The 23123-nt window shown below is 35.8% G+C and overlaps 1 protein-coding gene across 1 annotated transcript in view; it reads right to left on the reverse strand.

Moving 5' to 3' along the window:
• The window catches only part of SGCZ (sarcoglycan zeta), a 664156-nt gene that overhangs the window by 94479 nt on the left and 546554 nt on the right, over positions 1–23123 (reverse strand). Inside the window, exon 3 of the mRNA XM_045821509.1 lies at positions 15040–15141. Within this exon, the coding sequence (XP_045677465.1) occupies positions 15040–15141 (102 nt within the window). The remainder of the gene's footprint in view (positions 1–15039; positions 15142–23123) is intronic.

The following is a 23123-nucleotide window of genomic DNA, read 5'->3' on the forward strand; positions in this document are numbered from 1 at the left end:
CATTTAAACATAGTTTTACATGTTAAAAGGAACGATATCATAAGATCACCTCTAAATAATGCCACAATCTCACTTTCAAATGGTATTAATGAGGGTGTTCAAATTCCAGAAAAAACTAAACTGCACGTATCACATACGGCTCTACACCCCATTGCTATGGTAATGCATCATCCCTTGTGACTTATTTAACTTCGTGAAAAAATGGCCAAACTATTCAATGAATGTACTCTGTGGCTACAATTTTAAACTTCAGGTTGTTTTACCAGTGTAAAACGAACACTGTATTCATTCAACTATGATTCTAGAAGTTGCATACCTATCTTATGTTAACTATGGGCATAATTTTGTTATAGCATTAAGAAATTGCCTGATATAGAAAATTAAAGTAATCAAGTTTTAGAGATTTGTGGCCTTCCTAAAATTACCAGTTAATGGCAACTTAGAGAAAATAGAACATGGTATTTTCAACAAAATCTGTAATTCACTTAATCAAGTATTGAGACAAGCAGCACTTACAAAGCATTATAACAACCTATCCCAGCTTAGGGTGCTTTATTGTATAAAGATTCCAGATAAAGTGCATTGAACACATATCTAATTTTCACTGGTATTTATTTTAATATAATACAAAGCCAAGCTATCAATCTTCATAGGGAAATCAATGTCAACAACTAATCTACCAGTATTGCTATCAGAAGAACAACATAATCACATAAATTCAAAGAGATAAGTAATGTTTAGCCTCATGAGTCACAGTAATGCCCCATGAATTACATTTTGTTGATATGGGCATAGCATCTGATATTTTTCATATTTTTTAAATATATTTTATTGATTATGCTATTACAGTTGTCCCATTTTCCCCCTTCATTTCCCTCCACCCTGCCCACCCCCTCCCACCCACATTCCCCACTTTAGTTCACGTCCACGTGTCATACATATAAGTTCTTTAGCTTCTACATTTCCCATGCTATTCTTGCCCTCCCTCTATTTTCTCCCTACTGTCTATGCTACTTATTCTCTGTACCTTTTCCCTCTCTCTCCTCCTCCCACTCCCCTGTTGCTAACCCTCCATGTGATCTCCATTTCTGTGTTTCTGTTCCTGTTCTATTTGTTTGCTTAGTTTGCTTTTGTTTTAGATGTGGTTGTTAATAACTGTGAGTTTGCTGTATTTTTACTGTTCATATTTTTTATCTTCTTTTTCTTACATAAGTCCCTTTAATATTTCATATAATAAGGGCGCGGTGATGGTGAACTCAAATTTCTATTGGTTTTTAAAAAATTGTAGAAAGGATTCTGTGCCCTGATACCAAAACTTCCAAACAGCTCAAAGCAGGTTTTTCATATCTTTAAAAATTATTGCTTTTGAGTTGGTTAAAAGCAAATTTCTGCTAGCCTGACTGGTGCGGCTCAGTTGGGTGTCATCCTGCAAAGGATAAGTCTCTGGTTCAGATCTGGGCCAGGCACAGGCCTGGGTTGCTAGCCTGGTCCCCACCCCGGTTGGGGCATGTAGGAGAGGCAACCAGTCAATATTTCTTTCTTGCATTGATGTTTCTCTCACTCTCTTTCTCTCTCCCACCCCCTTTCTCTAAGAATAAATAAATAAATCTTTTAAAGAAAGTTATTCTATAAACACAAAATAGCAAAAATCTAGGAATTTTATCTAATTTTAAATGAAAAGATCATATGAATATTAGTAAGATTAACTAACAAACCTTTACTTCTTTTGAAACAAAGCCCTAAGTACATAATTCAGTATTTCATAGAAAGTGCTACTTGTAAACTCTAAGCTGAGAAAGCGCGATACCATTTTAACACAAGAAGTATGATGATAGGCTTTGCGATCGGGCCAAGTGACCAAAGATTCCTCCCGTTACGCCATGCCCATTTGCAAAATGACTTCACTGTGCCCCTATCAGAAGGCAGAATCAATTTATCCCTCCAATTGGGGCCCAGCCTTGTGACTTGTGCTGGCTAATGGGTCATTAACACATTTGCCACCAGCGGAAGCTGGAGTGGCATTTGCACATTGGGGCTTGCTGCTGAGAATCATTCTGTCACCATGTGCTCGAGCTGGGACCAACCTCCTGCAGGATTCGAGGTTGCAGGGGGGCCATGTCAGCCCTTACAGCCTGTGAGGACTTTTTAGATCACTCAGCCCCAGACCAGTTAGTGCCCTGCCTGGCTAATGCACAAAATGGTCGGGAATAATGAACGGTTCTGACTTTACGTTTTGGGCAAGTCCGCTTTTTTTTTTTTTTCAGCAACAGATAGTTAAATCAATCTTCATACCTTGTTTTTAGGCAATTAAACTAATATTAATAACTATCATAACAACAAAAAGTCAACAGAACAACAGGACTGAAGCAAAACAATAAATGTGATAACACTATAGTGTAACATAAAAATCTTAATTAATCAAAAATAACAGTTTGTATAGTTCCCCTCAGGCACTATGTTCATTCATATAAAAATTTTTGAAATGATGTACAAGATTAGGTGTTTAATTGATTATTTAGTTAATTAGACATTATTCCATGTAAAATGTAAAGCACTGGGATGATATTAGAATTATTTTCTTTGCAAAAGCCTTTTCCTCTGTTGGGTGATAATCCACTGTCACTCTTTTGATGAACTGTTACCTGGCATGGCCAGGGAACTCTGAGTCTATCTTTCGATTCAGTTTTGGATGAACAAATAAGAGGACAACATGGTGTGAGGGAGTAAGTTGAGTGAGATGCAACGTGAGATGCTGTTGCAAATCGCAGAAAATGGAGAGAGCAACAATGGCATGGTGTTACAGAGGTACTGATCATTTTTAAAGCAATAAGTGTAGGCATTTACAGAACTTACATTAAATTTCTCCAAAATGAAATAAAAAATGGTAATTTAAAGTATCAGACCCAAATGAAACTTAGAAAAAGAACTGAGGAGACATGAAAAGAAAAAAAATAAATGGTACTGGGTGGAACCTAATCAACAAAACAAACAAGCAAGCAAAATGTAACCAGAGACATGGAACAGTAACCAGAGGGGGGGGGGGTGCGGAATAGTGGGGGAAAGAAGGGGAAGGGTCATCAAGGAACATGTATAAAGGACCCAAGGACACACCCAAAGAGGGGTAGGATTCATGGTGGGAAGTGGGGGTGGGTGGGCTGTGGGAGAGTTGGAGGGGGAAATGGAAACAACTGTACTTGACCAACCATAAAAAAACATATTAAAAAGACTGCCCTGCTCTTTTATGTTCCACAAGCACCAGAGGATAAAAGACAGGAAGAAGATTCTGGTTTACAGCAGCTTGTTTTAGTAATTCACTTCATAAACAGTTCCTAGCAAAAAAAAATGAAATGGCAGACAGTTACTAATTACACCTAAAATTTATTGAAGGGGAATAATTGCACTGATTTATATTTTAAGAAATGAGAGAAACATAAAAAGATAAGATATTTTAAGCAAATATTTCATTAGGAAAAAAGGATACAGTTAAAATAACTTTCACTTAACAAAACTGGAATGTAGGCAGAAACGAAACAGTGAATACAGGACGCACAAAAGATATGGCCTTTAAATAACCATTCTTCTTTCTGTCTCTTTTTCTCATTTCCCAGTCATCCACTTTCTAGATTAATACTTCAGTAACCTGGTTAAAGACTAGAATCATGTAATTAAGCTTCAGAGTAGTATGAGAGTCAAAGAAACAATTCAGCAGCACAAGTAAATTTGAACAGTTCACAACATGTATTTGCATATCTTACAATCAATGAAAATATCTGAATGGATTTTTTTTCTGGCCCTATCCACTTTTATAGAATCTGACAAATATCTTCAGTATCTCTCAGATTTTCTCTCCCTCTCCTCACTCTTTTTCTCCTTTCTTGAATTACTTAGGTCAATTTAACCTTTCTTTGTCAAAAACAACTCTTTCCTCTTTGGGTTTGCAAAAAGAAGAAAAAAAAAAGAAATTATAGGATTCTCTTATCCCTGAGGGACAGAGCATTAAATCTAGGGCCCTGAATTGAGCTAATATTTTTGTCCTGTTATACATTCTTGTAGTAATTTAAAGACACAAAAGTTCCTAAATTGAAATTGCCTTCTTCTTCATGTTCAATCCATTATCTGATGTTAATTCTAGTAACAAATTGTTGGCCATTTTTCTATTATATTTTCCTTTTTTGTGAAAAATACACAAATTTATATTCTATACCTTTAATGTATAGCATAAACATATAAAGAGTTTCTGGTTGTTGATCTTGAGGAAAAGAAAGAGGATGAACAAAAGAGTAAGAAAGGTTTGACTATGGTAACAGTCCATCTCCAAAACCTTTAATGGGGCCTTTACAAAATTAAAAAAAAATCATGTGCAAATATACGTGTCCATTTTAGGGGGTGAAAGTGGAGAAATCCAGCAAATGCTAGCTGTGGTGAAAGAGAAAATAACTTCCATGTAATGTAGGGGAGAAAGAATTCAACAGTGACAGACACTCATGGCCAGATAACCTGAGTCCCCTGGAAATCCATGAAGTTTTTATGGATATAATTGGGTCATCCATGGGACAGAGAACACAAGTTGAAGCTATATGCAAAAAAAAAAAATCCTAAAGACTCAACTGAAAAACTGTTGGAACTTATCAACCAAATCAATAAAGTTGTAGGACATGAATTTCTTAAGTTTCTAAAAAGCAGGGTCATCAAAGGTAATGCATGGGTTCATCATATTAAAAATATTACGATTAGCATCAACAAAATCAATACAACAAATATTACATCACATGTCATTTTTAATTTTCTTAATTCTTGAAAATTTCAAGATCTTGATATGCCTTAGTAAATTTGTGATAAAGATTACTTATTTTGTCACAGATGTGCTTAAATTAAGTTCTGATTTACAGGAGGCTGCTTGCTACTTCCAAAGAGATTTTAATAGCTATGGAGATGCAAAATTAAGAGGAAGAAATGTTACCCTTTGAAAATGAATAAAGGAAACTTTATTAAAATTGAAGTTGAGAAGTCCTGAAAGCTGAGCTCTCTCTCCCTCTACTACCCACTGGCATTCCCAGACTCCAGCAGGAAGAAGTACACCTTGTCCTCCCCAACAGTTGAAGCCAACTTTTTCAGCCAATGAGAAACCGTTACCACCCCGAACTCCTCACTTTCTTCCAATGGCCTTTCATTCAAAGCAGCCCCTCCCAGCTTCCCCTTTTCCTTCATCAAGGAACTTTTCTTTGTTCTCTCCACACGCCTCTGGTTTGCTGAAGCTTACATGTCCCAAATTGCAATTCTTGTGCTGTTCACAAAGAAATTAATTTCTGCTGGTAAATAACTCGCTATTTTATTTTTAAGACTGACAACCCTAAATTTTTCAGTCATTTCCTTAATGTAGGGAAAATCAGAGAAGTGTGGTGGAAGTATATAAAAAGACAACATGATGACTACAGCAAATTATGTGCCTCGATAGTGAGGAGGAAGCTCATGATAAAATATTAATTAAGAAGTTGTTACAGTGTTTGTGATTAATTTAATTTTGATCGCTTTAATGATTGTACAATAAGAAAAGTGTAGGATGACACTGGAGATATTGGTCAAAACCAGTGTGTTTTAAGCTATAATGCAAGAGTATCAAAATTCCAACAGATTCCTGCCATGGATGGGGCAGATCTTCATGTCGATTTGCTTTATATTAATTTTATGGGGTTTTTTTTGTAAGATTTTACTTGACAGAATAATCTCACATCTAAAAATCATTTGTAAACAACTAATCCAGGAAATTAAATTATAATTTGTAATAATTAAGAATTTAGTTTTAAGATATTGAGTATTTCTTTTTTTTAATTGTCTTTTTTGTTCTTATTTTTAAAACTTTTAACATTATCATTTTTATTTATTGAATTTATTGGGGTAGCATTGGTTAATAAAATTATATAGGTTCCAAGTACATAATTCTACAATATATCCCTTATATATTATATTGTGTGTTCACCACCACAAGTCAAGTCTCCTTCCTTCACCATTTATCCCCTCTTTTCCCCCTTGTTCTTTATCTGTTGTTCAGTATAGTGCCTTTTATAAATTTTCCAGCACTCCATGTCTTAGAAATATTTTTAAAAAAGTGATCATCAAAGCCCTGGCTGGCGTAGCTCAGTGGATTGAGCGCAGGCTGCGAACCAAAGTGTCGCAGGTTCGGTTCCAGTCAGGGCACGTGCCTGGGTTGCAGGCCACGGCCCCCAGCAACACACATTAATGTTTCTCTCTCTTTCTCCCTCCCTTCCCTCTCTAAAAAGAAATAAATAAAATCTTTAAAAAAAAGTGATCATCACATACATTAAAATGCAATTGCCAAAAATAATGGTAAAGAATAAGTAGCTTTTTCAGTTAATGAAATGCCAGTTTATTATACTTAAAGAGATGCTTTTTATTAACTGAAAATACAGTAGACTACAGATTTTAAGACACTATACGCACGTAGAGTTTCAATGCTTCGAGGATGAATTCTAAACTCTCTAACATTCCTGCATGTGGGAGGCCCTAAGCTGCTTTTCAAATCAGTGTTCCTCCGTTCCTCTGTATCTTGTTCTTCAAATATATTTTTGCTCACTCATCTCCTAAAATATTTTAAAAATGATGTTCTCTCAGCTATTTTTAAGTTGATATGTGCAATATTTTGGTATAAAAGTTTAATGTGTGTAAGAGATATAATATCTGAAGCTAAATATTATATATGTAGTACAAATGTATTTTGTTTAATACTCCAGTTTTGGGGAGCGCAAATGGAGCTTAGCCAAACGATAGAACACTCTGCTATGTGACCGAAATCCTTTGTGAAACCAGCCTTACTTTCCATGAGAAAAGTGTTTGAATATTTCGCTTCAACTAAATATATTAGTGTTATCCCAAGATAGCTAACTTATTTTTCATTTGTAATTTTAAGAAGAAAGAGAGATATTTTGTGCCATCAGTTTATGTCCTGAATGAATATGTATGCTGCCCCTTCAATAATTCCCACTTGCCACTGGTACTTCCCTGTCTCTGTACATTTTTACATCTGTCTGTCTATCTATCTATCTATTATTATCTATCTTTTTACTTTTACTTCAGATGCAATATATATTCAAACTCCCTTTTAGTTTAGCCAATCCTCCTCCCCCACTCTAAAATTCCTATGTCCTAAGCAATGTTTTTTAAATGTTAAAAAAGACTCATGATAGTTATCCCCTTATGTAAAATAAGGAAGGGATGGCTGCATTGGAGAGGTTGACGAAAGACAAGTAGCAGGCACAAGGCAATGGGCATCCTGGGCCAGAGCAGATTCAGTGAGTGCGCATGTGCAGCCTGACAGTCCAGAGATGGATGTTCATGCCTCAATGATGCCGGAAAAGTCTCGGTGCACCCTTGGAGGTACGCTTGCTTGGGTTTGAGACTGTTGCTTTATAGGATTCTTCACATCAAATCAAACTGTTCTACTTTGTTCTCTAAACAAACAATGATATTTTATAAACTGTTTTCTTGATCACAAAAGTGGATCTAACTTGAGAATCAAATTCCAATCATTCTTTAAAGCCCAGCTGAAATTCTTTCACATGGAGGCACACCAGCTCGAACCGTGGCTACTTATTTAGTGTGGAAGACCCCATGTAAAGTTGAAATAATCTCACTAAAATTACTGCCGTGCTCAGTTCCAAGGCCTGACCTCTGAGGACAACAACCTTATAAAGAAATAAATATAAATTTAAAAATTAATGTATAAACTAATAAAAGATATTTCATCAAGAAACATGACAGACACAGGAAACATAAGGCAGATCATTTTGTGGCTTAAGAAGCACACTGGTGCCCAGTTAGTGTGACTTTCGGTCCCTGCGACCAACACAGGGATGCAGGTGATGAGCCAGTTACATTTATACAGGCACGATCGTTATAAATCATAAAACTCTTAAAGTTCAAAGTTAGATCTTCTGTCCCAGGGCACGCACATGGGAACTAATCTGTATCTTTATAAATGTAAAACTAATATGACTACTTTTTCTTATGTAATTTAGGGCAACTCTAGGGCCTAATACTGGTAAAAACTAGTGAAACAAATATAAAAGATCAGGCTCAATAGAGTTGCCTATTCTGTTTATTTAATGTGATATAGAAACATCTTGTATGGCTTTAATTTATATGTTTGAATACACCACCCACTAATTCTTTCAATAAAGTAAGCCTGTACTGAGATATGTGCACTTATATTGGAATGAAGAGTTTAAAGTTTTTCACTGAGTTTTTCATCTATCAGGCAGAGTTGCAGAAAGTGGTCAAAAATGTGATTGCCGCTTTCATGGTATTTACACCTTTTGCACTTTATCCTTTGAAATTCAAATAAAGTGTTACCTGTTCCCTATAAATCCATTATTTCTATGACACCTGAGAGAAGAAAAAATATGTGGCCATAAATTTATTGAATAAGCTAGCAGAGTTGCTAATAGCTAGGGAAATGTTTTTCAAATCAAACACATTATGGGGTCATTAAATCAATTTAGTAGATTACAAATAGATGTATTTTCCCCCAAATCACAATTTATTCTTACATGTTTTAATCTATCAAGAAGTTTTTTCTGCTTGCTCAAAACAGTTTTTGAACTTGTTAATTTTGATGCCTTTTAGTGCTTTTGCTGTGTTTTGTTTCACCTCTTCCACATCAGGAATACGTTCCTTTTTGAGGACTTTTTTCATCCAGGAAAACAAACAAACAAACAAAAAAGGGTCACACCTCCACTTCTCTCTGTGTTAAATATTGTATATCCTTGTTTTGGTTTCTCTGCAGTAGATTGTCAAAAAATTCTAATACCATACAGAACAGCAACCTGAACAAACGGGCGCTTCCCTTTTGGGGTAGGTTTGCCATCTCTTTATCTCACATGTTTTCTGGGAAAGCAATACGTGTAGGGCTGTGTGTGTATGTGTGTGTGTGTGTGTTTGTGTGTGCATGTGTGTGTTCTGGAAGAGAAAGAGAGAAGCTACAGGTAACTTGTTTATATCCCTGTTTATAAAAGCCACTAAATATGAGGGGATGTCGGGACACTCACTGTCTTAGAGACAACATGAGTGAGAAGACAATAGAGTAATTTCTAGAAAAAAATATACAGGAAGAATTCCTTCTGGAGCCTCCATATGGTTTTGGGTTTGTTTGTTTGTTTTTTTTTAATTTGCTTTTAAATCCTAGGTATTGTACCTCTACAACTAATTTCACTTACACTTATAAATTTAGCAACTTTTGTCTTTCAGTATCATGAGGATTTCTCACCATGGTATTTTTTTCTCATTTCTAAACAAAGTCTGCTGTGCTCAAACTATCCTAATACTTCTTTAAGGGCCCCGCCAAACACTCCACACACATAAAATAGAAATACAGATTTTCTGGATAATTTTTTAAGAAGATTAATTTGAAAAGTCTCATGAATTGTTAAAGAGCAACGAATCAGCATGGTACAATTTCGATTGTGTAGTCACAGTATTATGACTTCTAGGTTGCTATAAACTTTAAAAAGTGGAACCCAAGAAAAGAGATTATTTCAGAGTAGCATATAACAGGTATCCATATAATATTTTTGCCCATACCTCAGGAAGAAAAAAAGAGTGTCTTAACATATTTCTGAGAAATCTAACTCAAATAAACTAACTTGGATCGAGGGGAAAAGGGTGGTAAAGTAGGTAGTCCCGGGAAAATCTACCGAGAATGAAAAGCAGCACCTACTGTGGGCGGTTTTCTGCAGCAGCAGAAAGGGCCGCTAAGACCTAGAGATGTAAAACCGTCGGTGTCTGGTGAGCAAACGCCATTTGGTAGCCCTTCAGATAAGAGAAAACTGTTACATTCCATGTGCTCCTTCTCACCCACGGTCTCTCCGGTAAAATAAAGAAAGTAGCTGCACTTTAATTCCTCTACCTCAAATTGCGATGCATCAGGGATATTTCAAGCTGGGTAAGGCAGGTGCTTCCAGTTTTAGAATAAAAAAATTAAATTTAATAAAACTGAAGCTCAAAGACAGAAAAATGACACAATTCAAAAGGAGACTGTGGACCTAAGGAAAATTCTGAGACTCAAAAGGGCATTCTAGAAATGACACTTTTTTTCAGGGGAAAAATACAGAATTTGAAATAATTGGATAAATTATGGTCCAACATAAGAATTACTGCTTTCTCAGAGGTAAAGACTCAACAAATGGAAATGAAAGATGTTGAGAGATACAATAGAGAAATTTTCCTTGAAGTGAACAAGTGAAAGGGTAAAGACATGTACCAGACATCCGGACACAACATTCATGTCATCAAGAGGACAGTGTCAGGCTGCCTTCAGACATTTTATGGCAATATTTTAGTGCTAGAATTAACAGAACAGTGAGTTAACAGGAAAAGAAGGGATGAAACGTTCATAATATTCCCAGAAAAAAATAGACATACGGAGCATGAAATATTTCAACAATTAACAAACAAGCAAGCAAGAAGACAAACAAAAAAACCCTAATTAACAGGGAAAGACAAGTAAGGAGGAACCCCTGAAGAATAAACTCAGCCATCCAGAAGCCTGAATATAATACTGGCGGTGAATACGGCAGCACCTATACAAGGAACTGCGATCCACGTGCCCAGGCGATGAGTGCGGCAGAGCAGAATGCGATCACTATGAACACTGGCAAAGTTAAACTAATATAATTGTCCCCAAATTGAACATGAAGAAGGGGGAGGACAAATGGGAGAGAGGCTCATCACCTCAAATTGCACTGCGGGGCGTTAATGAGCACTGTCTGGAAGTGACGCCAGGGGCGAAGGCATCCAGCTTCTTCCTGATGTTTGCGAACTCCTGTTCTTAACCTACAGACAAGCTTTAAAGAGTTCTTGTTGTGAAGGAAATGTATTTAAGTTCAGTGATCCGTTTTAATTTATTTCAGGTTATATTTCTTTTAGTAAATTAGTATATTATTGTAAACAGCATGTATATGCCTCTCTACATAACTATCTTTCTGTTTGTGCAGATGTATAAACAAACATGAGATTGTGATGATATTCCATGTGTGTTAATAGTTGTTGTTTTTTAACCTGAGTGTAAAGATTTTGGAATAATTTTTAGTTTTTTTTAATGCATATGAATATTTATTTATTTTTACAGAGGGAAGGGAGGGAGAAAGAGAGAGAAAAACATTAATGTGAGGTTGCTGGGGGCCGTGGCCTGCAACCCAAGTATGTGGCCTGACTGGGAATTGAACCTGCGACACTTTGGTTCGCAGCCTGTGCTCAATCCACTGAGCTACGCCAGCCAGGGCTTAGTTTTTAACTTGAATAAAGACATTACACTAAAACAGTCAGTTTCAGTTGTATTAAACATCTAAATGCAACACAATAATGATAACGATGAGATGATTATAGAAGCCTGCAGATATCTCTTGGTATGAATTTGTTTATGTGGGAGGGATAAACCTGCAAAGGGATTTATAAGGGAGAAATGCACCTGAAAAAGACAGGGTCAAGTGATCAGAATGGTGCGGAACCAGGAAAGAGGTTTGCTGAGCTTGCCTGACCCCGTGGGTTTGTGTCTGAACTCGATGAAGAAGCACTGATCACACACAGGAATAAGCTGTTGTAACCGAGAAGTGAGGGAGCACCCCAGCTCTGACGCCAGGCAAAGTGACTGCGCATGACGGCGAGAGCAGAGCCTCACTCAGCCCTGCCAATGCAGGCATCATAAAGAAGACAAACGTCTTTGATTTGCTGGGGTGTTACTGAAGTTGGAATTAGCTGGTAGTAATTTCCTGGCACAATTATCAATCTGTCATGCAGGATGTTGGGATCAGGGGGCAGTGGTGAGTCACCGCTGTAACGAAGGATTCGTGAACAGTAAAAGTAAACAAGAACGCTGCTTGATATCAGATGAAGTTAAGTAATGGTAAAGAAGTCCTAGAGACCTGTGTGATGCAGAGCTTCTGGTAAGAATCAGTGAACTGTGGCTAACCTAACCTCCCTTGTACTCTGGACTCCTGAAACCTTGGGAAACATATTCACGTTACACCGAAAACAAAAAAGCATGGGGATTAGCATGTCCTCATTTCCTGCTGTTTCAAAAGTATTGGCCTAATGTTAGACCAATCTTCAGTGTGCACTGAAGACTGATTTAGAATGCTTTTATTTAAGGTAGCTCCAAATTCCATATCCTTCAATATACTTCCTCTCTGACCAAAACTGGATATTTAATTTCACAAATGTTTACTGCGTGCTTACTCCCAGAAAACAATGTGTTACATTTGAAAGGTGCTTTGAATTCTAAGATATTTCAAATACACCCCAAGTTTTTCCATGTACTGATAAGATGGATCACTTAGATAAATTAGATTTTTTTTAAAGATGAAGAAGAGAGTAAACTCTGATAGATAATAACAGAACTTCAAGTATCTATAGAAGTTGAGTGGTGGGAGAGGGGCCAGTCAGCCTGCAGAACGTAGGGACAGCCCCTGGTTTATTAGGTTAAGAGACCAGAAATGTGTGTCTTTCTGACAAATAGAAATCTTTCCATTACATTTCCATGTGTAGGATTAAATTCCTGCATAACCAGAAGGTAACGTGAAATAAGAAAAAAAATTACTACGGAATGGAATACTGGCTAAACATGAAGAAGAAAACCCATTAGACTTAGTGCAAGAAAATGCACAAACTCATGCACACGCACACATACACACATCAAAATTGCTGGGAAAAATATCTGTACACATCCAAATTGCTGTACATAGTAGTAGTCTTCTTAGCTTTCATTGAATCTCTGTAAGTAGCTTTAAAATTTAATAAATTTCCTTATCTTAGATTTAGAGGAACTTTGATGTTTTATCATACAAATATTTGAATTCATAAAAATGTGTGAAGAGACTGACATGTACAACAGAATTTTTAAAATGTACATCTCATGTCTACTAGTACTGCTGAATTTCTTCATATTCTTTCTTAACCTAAGAACTAAGGATATGATAAGTTTCCACCAAACTCACTTTATTCATGAGAAAACTAAGGTTCAGGGAAACTGTAGCTGGCTTGTTAAATAGTTAAGAGGCTTTAGGACAGAGCATGCCTGACAGCACCCATTCATGATCCTAATGTGGGGGCTGCTGATGGGACGTACATTTTTCTATTTATTTCAACTATTTATTTTTGTAGCATGTGTGCAGAGAATTTTCAACAAGTAAATGGGTCTCCTTCCTTTTCTAGTCTCAAGCCACACCCCTGCCTGACTTCAGATGTGCTGAGCCATATGCTGCACAGCTACCTAGAGGCACATGGTGATGGGCGGCCACGTGGGGAGGACAAGCAGCAGGGCTGGAGATGGGAAAGCACTGCATAGAGATTTCAGTAATGCAGTGGGTTTTAGAAGTGCTGGTGAACTGAGGCTGCAAACTTTCCTGGGACGAATGTTAATAAGCCCGACTGTCACCATCTCACACTTTAACATTATAAAATCAGTGGATTCTTTCTTATTAGGTCAATAGATGGAGTAAACATGCATTCAGTTTTCCTAGGAGAATCCTAGTTCACAGTCATGGTTGTGCTCTCAAAACTGTTCCAGCTGCGGGGTGAATTCTGTCTTTCCCTACATTGTATTCCCAGGCGGCCACTACAGTTTGGTTTAAAGGGATGCCTTTTCAAAGAAGTTCCTGCCTGTGATTACTCTCCCCTTCTTGCCATGCTAAGTAATGTCTTGATTTCCATGTACAAGTTTGCCTTTCTTCAAATATTAAGTTGTTTAACAGTGCCCAACACAACAAGAAGTCAGAAAATAACTGAGCAGAGGCGACTTTCAATCAGAGGGGAGACTAATGTGGCAGTAGACTATTTTGCAATTTTTACAAAAATAAAACAAAAAGCCAACCAATGTTTAAACTTTGAGCTTAATTATTTGTATAGTTAACCAGGTAAGGTTAGGTATCATGCATGTGTCTACTGTGTTATCTGTCTGACCAAAATCCAGAAAGCAAGGAAATCTCAGTACAGAATTTCTAGTACCCAGAGGAGCAGTCAATATAGTATATTAATAAAACTGTGCAGGTTCTCATAAAACAAAATGAAATTTAAAGTTAATATAATTATCCTAATTAAAATTTCATATGAAAAGAATTCTATTCTGTTTTCAGTTTGATATTTAAGGGAAAAAGGGCTTTGAATTAAATTATCAAATTATGTCTTACTATGTAACTCATTTGCTAAGATATTATTATATCAGTGATATTGAAACATAATTCTAGTTTAAAAAGGACTTTCATATTTACGAAATAAGGTTAGCAAACTTCCCACATTTTACATAACACAATTTCTAGTTTTTCTGTCTGAATAAATTTACTTCCACACCTATACACATACCCCAGGGGAATGCCTACTAGATTGGAAATATTCTAGTTTGATTTTTACATACTCAAGAATACTTACTACCTTTGGAGAGGTAACACATTTCAGCCAAAATAAACATTGTCTAAGTTATAACCTTTTGAATTTTAACATGCTGCTGAGTGACACAGCACAGGAAGCACACACACAGTTGAAAGGGTAGTATTCTTCCTTGGTTTAAATAACGTACATTTATAAATCAATTTAATTTCTATACTGCAACTCATTGTAATGTTTTAGAAAATGCATGTCCATTAAAACTAAAAAGATTTATAATATGTTAAACTTAAATCATTTATTCCAGTCAATGCTTCCAGCAAACATTACTCAAGATATACCAAGTGCCCCTTTTGGAATTGATATAAGTGTGTATTTTTACCTTCCATTGAAAACAGAGGGGCACATTTTATAGACTAACAAATACAACACTGCAGTTTAATTCAAAACGATTCTCCAATCTGTTAGTTTAAAACTAACCTCCACTAGTTTTTCTGTTGTTTTATTGCTTTGATTTCTTTGAGTGAGTCTTTAGCTTAAGGAAACTTAAATACATACTGAAGAGATATCGGGGTTCTATCCTCCTATTTCAAGCTAAAACATAACCTCGAAATTATCTTTTACAGTTAAGCCAAAGCCAGTATCACATACCTTTCGGGAATGAATTTCTTTCACATACAATGGAAGTAGAAACTCAGATATACCTTCAAGTCGGATTCCCTTCTTGGTGACTCTCAGATTTCCCATACCATCCTACAAGCAATGAAATATAGTTCACTTTTAGGTTGATTGGAGAATGAATAACTGGCCATAATTTTCTTAGGCCTAAATTGAGAAAACAGTAAGCTCAAGTCAGTGATGATTTAAGGAAAATGAGAGATTGAATCTACTTAATGAATGAGTGCAGCAATTTGCATGCATATAGAGGGCTCTGTTTAAAATGAACAGGATAAGAGGAATATAAAGGACTTGGTATCTTCTCCCAGCTCTGTCAAAGGCTAGGATTTATCGTGAATAAATCCTGTAATTTCTTCATGCATCAGCCAGTTTAACTATCTATTAGGTATAATGATACTCGCTACCTAACTGTGGGAAGAACTTTATTTGCAGAGCTCTAATAACATTTTTACACTATACTTATAAACACATATTTCTATAAGATTCAAACAGTCACATGTCTATAATTTCAATAGGTAATTAATGACTGACTAACATAAGTAAGCATGGTGTTTGAGTATTCAAACAATGAGAAAAGCATATGTCCTCTCCTTTACAAAATAACACTTTGAGGGTAAAACAAGTACATAGATAATGTTTATGTAACAGAGTAAAATAAATAAAAAAGTAAGAACGGCATGCTAATAGGAATTTTTACAAAAGAGATTTCAAGTCAGGCAATGGAGTGTACAATGTCTCATGGAAGAGGCTGACTACAATAAAGGCCTTAAGAATACGGAATTTTAAAAGGAGATGCCCATACAGGGAGGAACACAGTGAACATCCTGGCAACACAGAGGAAGTAACAAAGCCGCCCAGTCTGGATGATGCACGAAAGATGGTGAAAGAAAACAAGGGGGATTATGTTTTAAGGCCAGAGGAAAGGAAGACCTTAAATGCAAAGCTAAGGAGCCCGTACCCACTTCAGCCTCCAGGATAAGAAACATAAAAAGTTCTTGAACAGCTCAAATTATCGGATGTTTCAGCTTTAAGGTTAATCTGGTAGTAATACTCCGTGGGGCTCAGTGACAGAGTATCAGTGAATAACGCACAACTTGGCAAGAGGTGTGAGCAGCGTGGGGGGAACACAGTCTCCAGGACCCGGTGACTGACTGTACTGGGAGATGCCGGAAAAGGGAGCATTCCCAATGAATCCACGAGTGCGCCACCACGACCGAAGACGGAAATACAGTGGTTATTACACGGGAATCCTGAAACTTACAGACTCCGTAACAAAAATAAATTCAGTTTTGGGCTCTCTAACGTTGAGGTATCATTGAAAAAGTCAGGTATTTATTCACAAACCATCACATCTGTACAAAGTAGGTTGGCGATGACAAATACTTAACGCATGTTTGAATCTATCATGATGGATGAGCAAATGCCATGTGGTAAGATGTGTATAGAAACAAGGAGAAACCTTCAGATAATGACTTGGCCTGTGGGTTGGAAAGAAATATCTTATACATTCTGGGCAGCTGCGATCAGCAGAGTAAGAGGAAAGCTTAGTGATTATACTGGCTCCAGTCCTGAACCCCCTAAAAAAAAAGTCAACCGAGTAGTATAAAACACTTTTCAGTAAGAATTAAAAGACTTTTAAGTAAGACAAAGAAATGACTATTAAATGGAGAAAATTTTATGTGGGCAGTCTCAAATCTCTCGTCAAACAAGGAGGCAGTAGATTCTGGTGCATTGAACTGGGGATGGGAAGGAGGGATTCATTTCTTGAGGCTCCGACTTAAAACTGACACTGGAAATGTCTAACAGGGAACTGACTAAAAATAAAAAAAAATACATATGAGAAATGTAAGCATCACTAAAGGCTGATTCTGATGAGAAAATGGTCTCCTTTTGCCGGGATGATGACACACTCTGGTTTCTTTGAGACAGAGCTGTTTATACTAGTCTTGGAATATTCTCTTTCATTTTCAAAGGTGAAAAGTGTCTCTGATTTAGGCATTCACTATGTAGTGACTGATAGACTGGCTCCAATTAATGTGGCTTTGCAGCATTCTACCTATCTAGGAACAGACAAAGGCAGAATTAAGTTCGAAATTCAAAACTGAGACGGTACTAGGCAGGAATGGCCGGAAGTCATAAGAATGTGGTGTCTCAAGTAGCAAAAAATGATGCCCCTCCAATGCCAGAACAGCAGTGTTGGGCTGCAAAGTAGCACAAGGTTCAAGAATGATAACTGATAATAAAGTAAGGCTCAAGATCAACAGGGGTTAAGAAATGCGAGACATGCTAAGACAGGTTGGTCACCAGAAAATGGAGCTTCAGATTCTGAGATCTTGGCAGCGAGAGAATTTCCAGACCTGAAGAGGCCTAAGGAACACGGGAGCAGTGGTGGCAGAAATCAAGTGGAGGCGGGACTCTCTAACATTCAGAGAGCTGGAAATATTAGCATGTATAAGGGACACGTGGCTTTAAAGCATAACATTTTCTCAGAGGGCCCGTCTTTATTAAATCTCACACAGTGACTTGTCCATATATTTTGTCAAAAGCCTGTTGGAAGAAGTGTTCTTAAGTAGCCGCCATGGAGTTGCTATGGAAACATCTAATGCAACTGACTAACTCATGGAAGTTAAAAAATTCTAGCATAAACATAATTCACAGTTCAATATTAATCTTAAACATTATTTTCATAGCCATGGCTGGTGTGACTCAGTGGACTGAGTGATAGCCAGTGCACAGACAGGCCGCTGGTTCGATTCCCATGCCTGGCTTTCAATGCAGGCCAGGTCTCCAGCTAGGGGGCGAGTTACAGGCAGCCCGATCCATGCATCTTGGGCACATCGATGTTTCTCCCCCTCTCTTTCTACTTCCCTTTCCCTCTTTCTAAAAGTAAATAAATAAAATCCTTAAAAAAATTATTTTCATAAAAGGGTTAGAATGAAAAGAATTGGACATCTAAAGTTAAGTGTGATAATACTTATGTTATATGTATGCTTAATTTTGGAAAGTTCTGAATCTTAAGCTTAAGTGGTTTCTTATATTTTCTATATAATATATATTTTGGTACAATATTTATATTTCAATATTTATATTTCCTTTCAACTAGATGAAATAGGAAATCTGCTGTATAAATATAGAATGGTTAGTAAAGTACTGTGCTGGGAATCTAACTTAACTCCAACATGTCTGTTTGTTCCACCTTTAATTTCTCCTGCTTTGTATTAAAAATAAATTTTCAATTTTGTCCATATCATCTTTGGGTTGTTTTAAAGTACATAAAGCTATATAACATATATTCAGCTTATAATCAACCTGATCCTTGCATTCATGGACCAAGTCCACTAATAATCTAAGAGATGATGAAATAATGTGGTTTTCCTTCTGCAGGAGCATTAAAGAGTGAATTTACTCCTAATTCACTACATTCTTGGTTCTTTCAACATCTAAAAGGAAGAAAGTAATTTCTGAATTTACTGATAAGAAAAACATTGCCAAAACTTCAGAAAGTAACAGGATCTAGTGTATCTCTATGTCCCAGGCCCCAATCTGGAATCTGCCACCTTCTCCCTGTGTAAGCTTGAACTACTTAACTAAACACTTTGTGCCTTTTGTCATCTGTAAAAGCAATAATATCAGAATGTATGTGTTTATTGCAAGGACTACATGAAGATTAGAGCGCTTAAAATAATGCCTAACTTATGTAGCAACTGTAAAAAAATGTAGGCATTATTGTACTCAATAATTTGAACCATTATTAACATTTTATTAAAATAATTTATTTTTTTCTCATTAAATAAATTCATATTGTTTAATACAAATCATGTATACATTATACAAATTCATATTATTTATTTTCAGAGGGATTATCTTTGAACATCAAGACTCTGTATTGAATTTTGTTATCATTATATTTACCATGCTTTTATTCATCATCTAGTATTAAATGATTAATCTCATAATCATTAACCTACTTTTGACAAACAGTGTGGTGTTGCTTTACAAGGGAATGTGGAGCCAGCCAGACTGGATTTGAGACTTGACTATTATTTATTAACACTTGACTCTGGCTTGTTGCTTAATCTACTTAAATTTAAATTCATTTTTCTACCATTATCATAAAATAATAGTATTCCTCACAGGGATGTTATAATAATTTAACAAGATACTATGCGAAGTTGATTACTTGATCTGCATATTTTTGATAATTATTCTCTGTACTTGTTTATTTAAAATAAACACTTTTATAATAAAATATAATGAACCTCTAATCAACATGTGTGAATTTTTTACTGAATTCATTGGGGTAAAATTCATCAATAAAATTATATAGATTCCACGTGTACCATTCTATGACACGTCATCTGTATATTGAATGGTGTGCTCACGACCGAAAGTCTCCTTCTGTCACCATTCATTCCCTCTTTTACCCTCTTCTACCTCCCCCACCCCCTTTCCCACCAGTTGTCATCACATGGTTTTCTATGAGGGTTTTTTCTTAATCCATTCACCTCTTTCGTCCAGTCTCCCAACCCTCCTTCCCCTCTGACAGCTGTCAGTCTGTTGTTTCTATGAGTCCACCATGTGTTTTAAAATCAATCTCTCCCATTTGCTTTTCTTTTTCCGTTCCCTATGGCACTATCAAATTCAAGACCACTTCATCGGCAACCTGGCCATTGCCCCCAAACTCGCACTCTTTGGAGAGCAAGATAACATTTTTTACATGGTCAGTTTAATGAAATATTCTTCATTCTTGCTCAAAAACCCTTAACATCACCTCAACCCTGAGATTATTGATTTATGTACTTTATTTTGAATATTCAGTATGCTTTCTAATCTATTATAAACAATATCACTTCACATGGAGGGGAAACATCACAGAACAATCTCTTCTACTATAGCCCCTCCTCCTTCTCTAGAATAATTTTTAACATCATTAAGTGTCTCATATAATCCTTAATTTTTCAGGTTTTTTGCTCTTTTCTCATTATTACTCATCCTTACCTTCCATCAAACTACTAGCAATTACCCAGAAAGCTCTCATTTTGCCATTAAAATTTCTTAATTGATGTATTTTATTTGCCTGAACTGATTTGTTGATACCTCTCCTTAATACTCTTACCCATCATTCAAGGCCCAGTGCAAAGAAAGCCATGTTTAATATCATAGTCAGAAATAACATTTCTCACTATGCTCTATTATCAAAATGCTATATTTATTTTTCTCACAAAATGTATCATTTCCTTATTCTAGTTACAGCTGGGTGTTCATTGTTATCGCCTCATAAAAGTGTATGATTTTATTCATCCATGTACTTCCTCTTCTAGCATAATCCTTTCAATAGTGGATTTCATAAAGCATGTGGTCATTAAATGCTCGGTTATTTAATTAATCACTAGAATTTACATCTTTACTTGATAAAAATGTAAAAAATAATAAAGTGATATCTTTGTAAAAACCATGCTATCACCAAAATTCAAATAATTCACATTTAGAACAGGGGTGGCAGACTCATTTTCACCGGGGACCACATCAGCCTTGTGGTTGGCCTTCAAGGGGCCAGATGTAACTTCAGGACTGTATAAACGTAACTACTCCTGAACTAGGGGCAAGGTGCTCGGCGCGGATGCTGGGTAGAAAGAAGGTGCCAGGCTGGATAAAACAAGGTGGAGGGCCGGGTTCAGCCAGCGGGTGAATCCCCTGTGAATACCCAGCTATAACTAGTGTAAGAAAATGTGTTTGCCACCTGTGCTTTAGAAACTGCAAGCAATATTTATTATAATTGTCATACATTTGATTTCTTGAACACAGTAAAGGATACTTTATTGAGAAATATTTTTTGAAATTTATTATGAAAGACTGACTTTAAAATAAATCATAGACATGAATGTAATGAAGAGAATGCTGATAGCCACGCCCTTTTAAACATAAAACATTCACTTGTTACTTTCCAGGGATCTGCCCCCAGTTCACCCTGTCCTCACTTACACGGGGTTCTTGATCACCTTTGTCTGCCTGGTCATAGAAGGGTCAGTTAGATGTTGGCTACCCTCCGGATTGGAGTTACTGCATGACAGGCAAATTTAATTACCAAAGTAATGAGAGTGTTGACATGGAATAGAGAGAAGAATTTTAAATGATGTCATCATTAAATACTGCCAAAAATCTGGTGTATAATTAATTATTTTAAAAAGAAGAAAACTTTTCAAGAAAGTTGAAAGAATTTGGTAGTCAGAAGATAATTAAATATATATTTCAGACATTTTTTTCTGGTTAAAACCAAATTTTAAGTTCTTCCAAATTACTAGCATTGTGCATTTAAAAAAAAACTGAGTAAGGAAAAGAGGTAAATAAATATTTTATGGCTTTGATGATCTAATATACATTCTATACTTCACTTTACATTAGAAAATGACCTTAGGCAATTTAGTGACAAATGGAGCTTATTAGATTGGTTATTTGTGAAACGTTGGTAATTAAATAATTTAATAAAATAAAAAAGTGCTGAAATGAATATTAGATTATTTAAATGTAATTGCAAATCACTTTTAAATTTGTTATTTATTCTTTAAGGTATTGTAAAAAAATGGAAAATAAATTTAATTTCCAACTTTTAATTAAAGAAAAAAGTTCTCTTTAAAATACCTAAGCATTTTCTTTTTCTTAACCTGTTTTATGATAATGTTACTTATAATTTATCATGAGCTGTTTTTTTCTGAAGAATAAGAGAAAGTTTTTACTGTTGTTTGCTGTAGGCCTGTATTTTATTTTCATTTTAATTAGCCTTTCTTTCTGCTTATTTTTAGAAAATAAACTCTACAGTATTGATAATTGATAGACCTATATAAATTTGACCTCTAATTCAGCTTGTATAGAAATATCTTTACATATCATTGTTAATAAGATAACTTTTGCCCTGGCTGGTGTAGCTCAGTGGATTGAGCCCAGGCTGCTAACCAAAGTATCGCAGGTTCGATTCCCAGTCAGGGTACATGCCTGGGTTGCAGGCCATGAACCCCAGCAACCGCACATTGATGTTTCTCTTTCTCTCTATCTCCCTTCCTTCCCTCTCTGAAAATAAATAAATAAAATCTTTTTAAAAAGATAACTTTTATCATCCTGAGCACAGTTTATTCCCTTTTTTCTTAGTCAACATGGTTTAAGGTTTCATAATTTATACATCACCAATTGTCAGAGTTGTGAAAAGGTTTTAACTATATTCTTGTATTGAATAAGACAATAAACACTGCACTTCATATCTCTTATTTGTGTTGGTATTCTATTATTCCATGTGAAGGATTTTTTAAAAGTATAATAAAGGTAAATGCATTTTTTCCAAATTTTTCTCTACTTAAAATATAATTTCCTGACAAATATTTTTTCTTTTTCTAACAACCCAGAAAATCATCAGAATGAAAATATGCTGAAGCAAAGTGAAATAAAAAACAAGAATATACAAAAAAACATAATCGATATGATCACAGTCTTCCAGTAAACAGTGAAAAAATGGATGTCTTCAGTGTTTGATTATATTATATATAAGGGGCCAGCAAAAATGTAAACCTATAGTAAATAAGACTATACATAAGTGACCAGTATCATTTACTTCCAATAAGGGAGAACAGACCATAGCTATTCAATCCAGTGGGAACATTTGTAATATATGTGTATACTTTATGTTCAATGTGCTTGAAAAAAAATTTCCCCACAAAAAAATTTCAGTCAGAAAATTATTTCTATGACCCGGTCTAATAATCTAATATTAAGTGTATAAACAACTTTAAATCTGCATGGAAACATCGGCATTGTACATCTTTAACTCGAAGTTCAAGTTACACCTTAAGAACGTGAGAAGCGACTGTGGCGGGAGACGAGTCTGGCTAAGAAAGAGTGCTGTAGGAAAACCAAGTGTGCTGCTAAAGACAAACCATATTTCTCAGTGGTAAATGTGACAACTGAAAAAACACCCCGGGATGTGACTTAAGAAAAATAATAAATAATGAATTAATAATAATGCTATGTACCCTACAGACTGCCATCCACCAATGAGTGACTGAGGAACA

The sequence above is a fragment of the Phyllostomus hastatus genome, unplaced genomic scaffold, assembly GCF_019186645.2.
Source record: "Phyllostomus hastatus isolate PE091 unplaced genomic scaffold, TTU_PhHast_1.1 phas_scaffold_46, whole genome shotgun sequence".
Classification (NCBI taxonomy): Eukaryota; Metazoa; Chordata; class Mammalia; order Chiroptera; family Phyllostomidae; genus Phyllostomus; species Phyllostomus hastatus.